Source organism: Bos indicus, chromosome 22 (assembly GCF_029378745.1).
Source record: "Bos indicus isolate NIAB-ARS_2022 breed Sahiwal x Tharparkar chromosome 22, NIAB-ARS_B.indTharparkar_mat_pri_1.0, whole genome shotgun sequence".
Lineage (NCBI taxonomy): Eukaryota > Metazoa > Chordata > Mammalia > Artiodactyla > Bovidae > Bos > Bos indicus.
This window is the reverse complement of record NC_091781.1, coordinates 50,861,325-50,872,719: the sequence shown is the minus strand read 5'-3', so window position 1 is coordinate 50,872,719 and position 11,395 is coordinate 50,861,325. Positions and strand designations below refer to the sequence as shown.

General features: G+C 42.7%; 1 protein-coding gene across 4 annotated transcripts in view; it reads right to left on the bottom strand.

Moving 5' to 3' along the window:
- Positions 1 to 64: 64 nt before the first annotated feature.
- The window catches only part of QRICH1 (glutamine rich 1), a 42,193-nt gene continuing 30,862 nt past the window's right edge, over positions 65 to 11,395 (bottom strand). For all 4 annotated transcript variants that reach the window (XM_019984169.2, XM_070777215.1, XM_019984168.2 and 1 more), the window contains 7 exons: positions 10,346 to 10,523; positions 9,604 to 9,758; positions 8,381 to 8,495; positions 3,350 to 3,458; positions 2,842 to 2,993; positions 2,421 to 2,511; positions 65 to 1,010 (listed from right to left, as the gene is read on the bottom strand). In XM_019984169.2, the coding sequence (XP_019839728.1) occupies positions 818 to 1,010; positions 2,421 to 2,511; positions 2,842 to 2,993; positions 3,350 to 3,458; positions 8,381 to 8,495; positions 9,604 to 9,758; positions 10,346 to 10,523 (993 nt within the window). In that variant the 3' untranslated portion in view covers positions 65 to 817. The remainder of the gene's footprint in view (positions 1,011 to 2,420; positions 2,512 to 2,841; positions 2,994 to 3,349; positions 3,459 to 8,380; positions 8,496 to 9,603; positions 9,759 to 10,345; positions 10,524 to 11,395) is intronic.

Sequence of the window (11,395 nt, the reverse complement as noted above, 5' to 3'; positions counted from 1 at the left end):
AAGGCTTGGCTTCCACTGTCCCGCCAGACTCTTCCCAAATAAAGAGGCGTTGTTCACTAGCATGTTGAAAAGACGTGCTTGTCATTCTTAATAAACAACTAGATTAAGAATACATAAGAGAAACAGAGTGGTATCTTTATATGATACACAAGTGTATGTTACAAGAATTCCATCAGGCACAGAAGCCTCAGGTTTAAGGCCTCAGTGTTAGGCCGGAGTAGGGGGGAAAAAAAGGCATGGTAAAGTTTTTACTTTAACATCTAAAATGTCACTTGTCATAAAGGAGGGTGTAATAGAAATTGTCTTTAATAAATCATAATTGAAGTTCCCCTCATTTTCCTTCCATTAAGATGCTAGGTTTGTGTCTGAGCATAAAGAAAGAAAAGACCGTGGCTCCCCCGTGGTCAGCGAAGTCTGCCAGTCAGAGAGGAAGCCAGCTGGGGAGATTCCCTGGAAGGTCCATCCATCATTAATTCCATCTTTCTGGAGGAAAGGAAGGGGCCACATTTCTCCTAACAGTCCAAGCCCTTTCCTCAAGCCCCACACACACACAAAAAAGTCAGCCAGCAACTCTGCAGGACATCTGGCTCTCAGGAAACCCTGAGCCCCTATGGGCTGAGGAGTCCCCACAGCAGGTTTATGAAGATGCACAAGGGGGCAAAGTTTCCTTTTACATTTGAAACAGAAGCAGTCTGAAAGGCTTCATAACTATACCAATAAAAAAGAAAAGAAAAAAAATGGAGGCCTCTTCTTTAGTGTGAAAGTCTGTCCGTTTTTTTCCTGGATGGTCTCCCATGCACCATGGCTGAGGGGTCTCTCAGTGCATGGTGCTGGCGCTGGCCACTGCAATGGCCTCCTGAATTTCTCGTATCACCAGGATCCGAGTCAGCATCTGCCCCATCTGCTCTCTGCTGATAGGCTGGACTGAGTACCAGATCGGGCTGTTGGGGGCCACCACCGGCTCGGGCGTCAGGTAAAAGGTGTCATTCCGGCCTTTCACACTCTGGGGGCTGGAGAATATATGGGTAAAAAGCTGGGTAAAAGTGTCATAATCTCAACCTTCCCACCTTGAACCTCCTGGACAGATGCTATCTACAAAAGATGGGAAGTTCTGGAAAGAATGGTGGCATAACTCCTAAGCTCCACGCAGCCAGGGCACACTACCTCTAAGATGTCCTTACTTTCTGCTCCCCACCTCGCACGCTGAGTCTTCTGATTAGGCCTCCCCTGGCTCAGCTACTTGAGTCCAGCCATATCTGACGCTGAACCAGTTTCACCACCTATCTCCAAGTCTTTGCTTATGCTGTTTCCTCTACCCCATCCATTCATTTCTCAACTTCATCTATCTGACTTCTCAGCTTGCTGTGATGCTGTGGCCTCTACCTGGACTCACACCCACCCCCAATGTTGTGCTGTAGCATATGCCATCCTCTAACAGTTATTCATCCACTGATTCAAAGTTTATCAAGGGCTACTGTGTGCCAGGCCTGCACTAGGTGCTGATGTTAAAAGAAGTGAATAAGACCGAAGAGTTCCCATATAATGAAGTGTAGTTACAGGTAAGAGGGGAGACAGACAGCAATCAAAACAGTTACATAAAGACAAAATAACAAGCAGTGGTAAGGGCTACAGAAGAAACAGCCAGAGGGAACAGGTAGGCAATCTGGAAATACTTCTCTAATAAAGTTCTTTTAGAAAGAACGGATAGGATGAATAGGAGCTAACTGACCAAACGTTGGGGGTGGCATGGTGAGCCCAACAGGGAAAAATTCTGTGCACAGGTCTTGAGGAAGGGAGAGTAAGATACCCTTCAGTAGAGAAAAGCAGTGTGACTAGAGAGCCAAGAGCTATGAGGACAAGAGGTTAGCAAGGGAGCGTGCATGAAAGGCCCTGTGGTAATTAGGGCAGTAATTAGGATTACTGTCTTTCTTTGTAGAATAAAAGGAAATCACTGAAGGTTTTCATCTAAGTAACACAGTAAGACCTACCATGTTGAAAGATCTGCTGGCAGTGTTGTGAGGATGATATGCCCAACTGCAGAAGCAAGAAAGAGCAAAAGCCAGGAAGAGGATCTCCCCTAGACCTATGGTGTAGTGACCAAAGGTCAAGACCAGGAAAACAGGGCTATATGTTCACTATGTGACAGAGGCAGCCTCTCTGTACCTTCCCCCCTTCACCTTCACCCCCTCTCCACTAAAGTGGACCAGCAGGGAGCAGCCCTGGGCACATGCTTTGGGAAAACCAGTAAGTGTGCTTCTATATTTAGCCTTTTGAAATCTGCTGTTACTTAGCCTGGGAACTGAGAATGCTTCTGTGAGCACATGTGTGCACACACACCCACACGCAGATACACACATGCACACACACACAGGCGTGCACATACCCACACCCACACCCCCAGTCACACTCAGCTTCCTCACCATTTAAAGAGGTAGAAATCGTAGAGCTTGATTGGGCATCTCAGTGGGTTCTCTGGATTTTCCGTCTGCTCTGCATACATGTCATCTGTAACTATAAAACATACCCCCCACCACAGACAGGGCATCAGACTGCCTTTACTTAGGCTCAGATTAGGAACCTCAGGCTTTCAGCCATCCCAACTAGGAAATACCGGGAAGGAAAAGGGTATGAGGCATGGGCGGTGAATATGAAAGGAAAAGGCAGCTATCATTTCTGGGGCATCTCTGCTTCTAGAAGAGTTTGACGTCAGTGACTGGGGAGAAGGGAAGGGAGCATTCCTATCTGCAAATCCCCTAGTGACACTCGTCACTAGCCCCCCAGGCACGAGGGCTGGGCAGAACTAGTAGCACCTGTTTCTGCAACCCCTGCCTCCTTCCCTACCTTTCTGGCCAGTCTGGTGTATCCCAAGTGCCTTCAGGTACCGAATACTCGTGCTTTTATCCTTGGGATTAGAGGGGTTCTTCTTTGTCTGTCGTAAGACCTTGGAGAAGGCCAGCTTCATGTGCTGGTCCACTGTCTTCAACAGGAAGTATCTGCACCACAAGCGAAAGCAAGGCAAAGGGAGGGGTGCCAGGAGGAGACCATGACTTACCCTCCGCCATCGGTGCTTCAGAGGAGCTGCTGCCCACATTCCCACAATCTGGGCAGGCCCACACCCAAATACACTCTCCAGTGGAGGAGTCTCATAAGGACTGATGGTAGGGACCTGGCAAGGCTGTCTGCCTTACTGGTCACCACACAAAATGTAGCCAAGTGGGGTGGAGGGCTTCACTAGCCCAAAGGCTCTCAAGCATGTCAAAGGATCTCAGAAGTCCATCTGGATAGTTTCTACCCTCTTCACTGGGCAGATGCTAGCACTGGCTAAGCATGGAGCCTCTGGAACACTTACTTGGTGTTAAAGAACATGAGGGTGGTCAGCAAGGTGGAAGGGGAGTGAGCCCCGAGCTGCTTGCACTCCCACAGCATCTCCTCAGTCACGTGGCTGGGCAGGACATAGCCTAGGAGGAACAGAGTACTGCTACAACAAGAGGATGGCAGGATGGGAGGCATGAGGCACAGCGAGCACCACACGGGAGTACAAGTTTAACTGGAGAAGTCTTCCTGAGATATAGCAGAATCATCTGGAAAGCTTGTTAAAACACAAACAGCTGAGTCCCAACCCAAGTTTCTGGGGGAGGACCCAAAAATGTGTGTTTTCAACAAGTTCCTAACACCACACTTTGAGAACCCCGGCCCTCCATTATCGCTCTCACTGGATGTTAATTCTTCCTCTAATTCCAGGTTAATATCAGGTAAAAGGACATCCCTCAGAGAGCTGGCAAAGTATAAATCAACCTCTGCACATATGCAAACTTCTCTGAAAAGAGCATACAGAGCTTTCATCATAGCTTCCAAGGTGTCCAGACCAGGGCCCAAAGAACTGGTATACATGCCCCTGTTTGTCTTTGTTAAACCTCTATGTCATCCATTCTCATCCCCCTCTGGAAATAGAGGAGAATGATATTCAGATCCCTGATAGGTTTCCCCGACAGGGTAGGTTTTACTTTCATGAGCTAACTGAAAGCTGGACAGGGACAAAGGCAGTGGTTTGATCAAGGGCTCTGGACACGCAGGTCTATACCAAAGATGACACAGGTTGATCACCAAGCCCCCTTCATGTGTTCATAAAACAGTCAATGTCCAAGTGTGTGTGTACCAGGCACTGAGAACATGGTGAAACAGCAGCAAACACCAGCATTCTCCTACAGGAGTTTCAGGATTCTCCAGGCAGGCACCAAGGGTGGCTGTTTCTAGAAGCAGGGGAAAACATGTTCTGCCCAATACATTCCTTTTCTCTGGTCTTGACCAAGCTGGCCCTCTGATTTCATTAGTACTCTTCCACCTCTTTAGGGCTCGTCTGCCTCTACTCTTCTATTCTGTGGCCCAATAGCAATAAGATAAACTTCCTCGCGGCTGCTGTTTAGTTGTGAAGTTGTGTCCGACTCTGCGACCCCAACAACTGTAGCCCGCCAGGTTCCTCTGTCCATGGGATCTCCCAGGCAAGAATACTGGAGAGGATTCCCATCTCCTTCTCCAGGGGATCTCCCTTAGTCTCAGACAAATCTTAAGCAGGATGAGTGACAGAAGATGCTCTCCTTGGGGAAGGCTAGCCCTAGGAATGGTCCAGGCATACATTTAGGATTGCTCTATTTTCTCTGGGTTCTCTCTGCCACCTTGTCACTTCCCTACCTTTAATCACTTCTGAACAGCACAACTTAAAGTGAACTTCAGTATCTGAAAATCAGAACTCCTAGCGTGGGTGACAGGAGTTACAGATAGAAACAACATATAAAACCCTCATAGTTCTGAATCTGAACTGTAAAGTATCAAAATGTTCTATTTTATATTTATTTTTGTAGTTCTGCCTAGAAACTATGACCAACCCAAGAAGCAACGAGCACCCCTACCACCCAGATGGTGGTAATGAAATACCATTTAACACTGAAAGGAACCAGCCTCCATGGAGAGCTGACTGATTCCACACTGGGAGACAGAAAATGGCCAAGATAAGCCTGGAACATTTTTGGTGAACCAGAAATCAAGGAAGTAGGGTCATGTCAAATAGACTTAAGAGCCAATTTAAACAGGCTCCAAATGGCCAGACAGAACAATTTGTACACCATTAAAGATACCAAGTGCAATGAATTGAATCATTAAATATGTTTAAATTAACTTGCTCACAATGATTCTTTAAACAAAGAAATCCCAGCTGAAGGAAGCTGGTAAACCAACTCATTACTGTCAAAACTGCTAAACAAAGGAGAAGAAATAAGCCCTCATCCTGCTTCTTCTATATAATCTCTACTGCTAGGAAATCAAAGAGCTGATGAGGGAAATTTTCTCTTTGTATTTCAGCTAATAAGGAAGTAATAACATTAGAATACCAATGCTTGCAACTCCTAATGAACCAATGGATCCAGACATCATGGGCACCCACCTAGGATGTAACCCTGCCAAGAAGAAACACACAGAAAAACCAAAACCTGATTTATCAAGTCTTTATATGCAACTACCAATAAACTGTAAATACAGGGGACAGAAGAATATGTTAAATTACAGCATGGAGATATTAATAGCAAAAATTAGACTGTAATAATTTAAACGCCTCATTTCTTCCATAAATAAACTGCAAGAAAAGTTAAGTTTATTTTTGAATTTAATTAAAAGTTATTAAATTAAGATTAAAACTAAACATTAAAAGGTATCTATGCAATTTCAATGTGTGGACCTTATTTGCACCTTGACTCAAACAAAGAAAAGTGACATTTATGGGACAATTGGAAATGTGAAAACGGGCAGATTTTGATGACACTGTGGACTATTCTTTTTCTAAAAAAGTAAAATAATGGCACTGTGGTACATCAATTATGCTAAAATATTTATGGATAAAGTGTCTGGGATTTACTTCAAAATAATATGGGAGGGAGAAACAGATAATGTATAAATGGAACAAGATTTGCCATGGGTATATGGGAATGTCATTATTCTGTTCTGCTTATTTTTATATGTGCTTGAAATTTCCTTAACAAAACTTTTAAAAAAGCGTATTTTATACAGCCACACTTGGTCTGAAAATCCGCAAATCATGTATAGAAATTCACTTACTCAGGTGTCTGTTCTAATGATATCTGCTTAGAGAGGCTTCCTTCCTAACGCCCTTAACACTTTCCATTCTCTGTGCTTTGTCCTTTGAAGTACTTAATTATCATAAATTAACTTGATTATTTATACAGTCTCCCCATATTAGACTGCAAGCTTCATTTTTTCACTACTGAATTGTATAATCTACACTTGGAACTGCCTGGCACATAGTAGACACTCAAAAGACATTTGTTTAAATGATCCTTTTTTTTTTTTTTTTTTTTACCAGTTAAGCAGTAATTATGATGACAGATGATAACTAGATTACATCGTTTCACAGTATGACCAACCGTATCAAGTCACTGTTGTACACCTGAAACTACTACGTCAATTTTATCTCATTTTTAAAACTTAATCAGTATACATTTTATTAAATGCCAGAGCCAGGCTTAAAACTCAGATATTTGTGTGGACCTAAGTTTTTACATCATCTGGGTAAATAAGAAGAAGCATGACTGGTGCTTCCTAAGGTAACATAATGTTTGGGAATTCAGCCATTCTAACAGGTATATAATGATATATCACTGTATCCATGTATGTATGCACATATGTATCAATATTTATGCCAGCCGCTTGCTGAATCTCAGTTCCCCAACCAGAGACTGAACCCAGGCCACAGCAGTGAAAACATCGAAATCTAACCATTAGGCCACCAGGGAAGTCCCATCACTGTTGTGTTTAAATTTGCAACTGACTGATGATATATGATAAGTATCTTTTCAGATACTTATCTGCCACCTTCTTTGGTGAATCATGTGTTCAGATCCTTTACCTATTTTTTAATAGGTAAAGGTTCTTTCTTTGTTTTGTTATTATTGACTGTTTGACATTTGGGTCTATGATTCTTTTCTTTTTTTTTATGTGGTTGTCCAGCTGTTCCAGTAGTGTTAGTTGAAAAGACCATCCTGGGAATTTCCTGGAGGTTCAGTGGTTAGTATTCGACACTTTCACTACAAGGCCCGGGGTTGAATCCCTGGTCAGGGAACTAAGATCCCATGAGCTGCAAAGTAAAGCCAAAAAACAGAGAAAAAGAAAAAAGGACTATCCTTTCTCCATTTAACTGCCTTTGCCCCTTAGTCAAAGATAAATTGATTACACTCATGTGGCTTTATTTCTGGACTCTGTATTCTGTCCCATGGATCTGTCTATTCTTTCACCAAAGACCTGCACACAATGTTTACAGCTGCTTTATTTTAACTGCCAAAACACTGAAGCAACCAAAATGCCCTTTAATTGGTGAACAGAAAAACAAACTGTGGCACATTCATACAATGGGATACTATTCAGCAATAAAAAGAAACGAGCTATCAAGCCATGAAAAGACATGCAGGAACATTAAATGTATATTGCTAAGTGAAATACTGAAGTATTAATTAATACTGAAGTATTCTAACTATGTGACATTCTGAACAAGGCAAAACTATGGAGACAGTAAAACAGATCAGAGGTTGCCAGGGATTCAGGGGGATAAAGGGAGGGACGAATTAAGTGGAACCCTGGGGATGTGAGAGCAGCAAAACTTGTATGTGATACTGAATTGTAGGTACATGTCATTATACACTGTCAAAATCCACAGAATATACAACAGAAGGGTGTGAACTCTAATGTAAACTACAGACTTTAGTTAACAATAAGGTATCAAATGTTGGCTCCTCGATGTTAACAAATATATAATACAAGATACTAATAACAGGGGACACTCGGTGTGATGGAATATATGGGATGCCTTGTATATTCCACTCAGTTTTCCTGTAAACCTAAAACTGCTCTTAAATATATTATTAAAAAAAATTATAATAAACAGATCAAACATTCTCCTGTGAAACTCATGTTCTTTCCAACACAATATGATGCCTAGGTTATTCATGGGTAAAGCAAAAATTATATTCTATATATGCAGAAAAAGCCCTATATGTAATATAATTAATCTACAGATGAAATAGTTCATAATTTCTAACTTTTGCAAGGATTCTAATTTTAATCAATAAATTTAAATAGAAAAAAATGGAGTAACCACTCCACAGTCCGCATGCCCCTGTGTCCTTGCCACACCACACCAGCCAGGTTCCCTGGTGAGCCATGCCCCTCCATACTGGGCCAAGCAGCACAGAGACCAACGCTGGGGCCTGCAATGTACAGCCCCCTCACCCACATGCTATTATCACAGCAAGCCACACAAGCAGCTCATCTTTTTTAAACCCAGGTTCAAAAGACATCCAAGGACTAGGAAGATTCTTACCAAGTGGAGTGACTCGGGGCTGAACGTCCTTCAGAACTTCATGCAGCCACTCCGTAAATCGAACATAATAAAGATCGGAGAAAATGTCATCAACCCGTCCATTCTCAAAAAGATACTAAAAGGAAAATAATCAATAAAAGCTGTTGGTAGACTCTTAACAAGATGTTGAGGGAAGCAAATAATTTTCGAGCAGTACCCTCACATGTCCCTACCCATTCGTCCCCCATTAACAAACCAGCACACTGAGTCAAAACCGCCCAGTGCACAGTACTTCCACAGCATACTTCAGGATGGGAACTAACTCTCACAACACTCTTGAAAGTTGGCCAATGGAGCAGATTTCGTGAATGCTACTTCACCCAAGCAAGGCACTGTCTTATGATAGCAAAAAAACATGATGCAGGCTCCAGGGCCAGTCTCTTACTAGCTATGGTTAAGTTATGTAACTCACGTGAGTCTTGTAACTTTGGGGGCTCAGTTTCCTTGTTTGTAAATGGAGAGGACTATGCCTGCCTTGCATGAGTAAGAGAGCATGGAATGAGACAAAGCATATACCGTAATTCACCCAGTGCTCCCAGTGACTGCTAAGAAAGAGTAACAAAATGGGAGATGGGTTTTTCTCAGGCCTCAGCAACAGGGTGAGTCCCAGTCAGCAAGTGTTCTTCCATTACACCGTGGGCTTCTCTACAATAGCATTCAAACACTAGGAAATCCCCATCTGGTCTCTGACACTGCTGGTCCTAAAATGAATCTCCCTGTTCATCTTCATCTTAGATATCTTGAAAACCTAACTACAGTTGTATAGTCTAGCTAGACTCTTTCAAATAATTATTTTGCATTAATGCAGGAAACAATGAGAAAATGAACTATATGTCAGCACCAGACTGTTCTGGGAGAATTGCTTTCCTGCAAACTAGATGTTTAACAAAAAGTGTTACATAAATGTTTCATGATTTTTAAAAAAATATCATATTTTAACAAACATTTCTCCAGATTGAGGGATTATTTTATTATCTGATTTTCTAAAGTGAACATGTAGATCTTTTCCAATCTAAAAAAAAAACACATTTAAAAACATTTCCAATTTTTAAAAAATGTACATTTAAAACCTCATTATATAGTTGGAAGAGAGTATCTTTATTGTTACCACTTCTAATTTGACTACACAGCAAATACCCAATGGGAACACAAGGCAAACAGGTTCCTATGAAGCTGTTTCCTACCTTTTGAATACACAGGAAAATATAGTACAGCACATCTGGGTCATAGGGTTCACCTTCTCCATTTCGAGCTTCCCGTGTCATCAGACAGAGCCCATAATTCAACTCAGCCACAGCAGAAGAGATGAGATCTTCCTGGAATCGTAGCAACTGACGCCCTACAACATAAGTCCCAAAGGTCAGTGAGGGTCCTGGCAACAGCCATTTCTTTATTGGCTTCTTATATCCCTGGAAGGAGGTTACAGAGCAGATACCACCCATCAAGGCACTGGGGTGAAAACAATCACTTGTATCTGTGATCAAAACTAGCCTACAAAGACAATAATCCTGTTTGCCCTATTACCAAAAGGGTTCCCTTCCCATCTCACATATCCCCCAATTATTAGAGCCAAGAAATGAAAGCAAAAACACAAAACCCACCCTCTGTAATATGAGAAAGTATATGAGGATAATGCTAAGTAAGAAGGGCCCTAAGAACACTCACTAGTTCTTGTCTCCTCCCAGAAGTCTCTGCCCCAGAAATACATATGTACAAAAATGCCTGATCTTGGGCACACCCCACAAATCCTGCTTGTTTATAGTAGGTCCAGCCTGCCTCTTGTCTTGGATTCAGCACACTAATTCAGATGGAGCGCCCAAGTGCCCAGAGCCAAGGGATACACTTTCCTGCCATCCGTCTTCCTGCTGCTTCAGTGCCACTGCATTTCACACACAGTCCAACCCCCCTGCCCTCCCGAACACTTACTCCCAATGGGTGCCAGTCTGTTCTGAGCATCCTTCTCAAGCTCAGCATTCTTGGTCTGCGCCCAGTTTTTCCACACCTCAAGCCCTTCTTCTGGCTTCAAAGAATTTGGAAGCAGAAGTTCTGGTGAAGGCTGTGGCTGTGACTGTGGTTCAACTTCAGCAACCTGGACAGTCTGAGCCTATGAGAGAGAAATCATCAAAACGTGTCAATAGGTCATTTGACAAAACTGCCAGAAAAATGCTCTAACTCTTTTAACTAAAAAGCTGCACTTCTGCTTGCTGTCCTAAACTTTGGAGTCCTGTTCTTTATTTCAGAGACAGCAATGGCTAGTGCAAAGCTTCTTAATCTTAACTGTACTTTTGAATCTCTTATTTTAAAACACGAATACCTGAGCTCCACCTCAGAATCTCTTTTTAAAGAGGTATCAGACAAATCTTCCCATGTAAAAAGGCAATTCTAATCTTTGGTCATTGCCCAGAGCTACTGGCACAAAGCACTGCTCATCAACTACAATGTGCAAATAAATTTTATTAAAACGTGGATTCTGATTAGGAAGATCTCACGTGGGACCTGAGATTCTGCATTTCTAAGAAACCCCCAAGGAAGGGAGCTGGTCTTCAGACTACACTTTCAGTACCAAGTGTCCAGACTGTTAAACTTAGTTGCACCTTAAAATCATCTGGGCTGCTTTTAAAAAATATCCATGCCTGGGCCTTGTCCCTAGGGATCCTGATTTAATTGGTCTAAGGTGGTGGCCTGCCATCGGTATTTTTAAAAGCTCTCTGGGTTATTCTAATGTCCAGTCCTGGTTGAGAATCATCATGTTCCTTCTCAATAATACTGCTTTGGCTCATAAGGACATTTTCTGAAGACAGGAAGCACTGTCTGAGCTTCCCACCTCCAAATCAAGAACAGTCCCATCCTCAATGGTCTGAGAGCCAAACTGTGCAGACAAAAGGACAGAGAATGTCCATGACCCTCAATCACAGTCCCCATCAGGCAGGATAGACACCAACACAGATACAAAGCACAGGTTCTTGGGTCTCACAA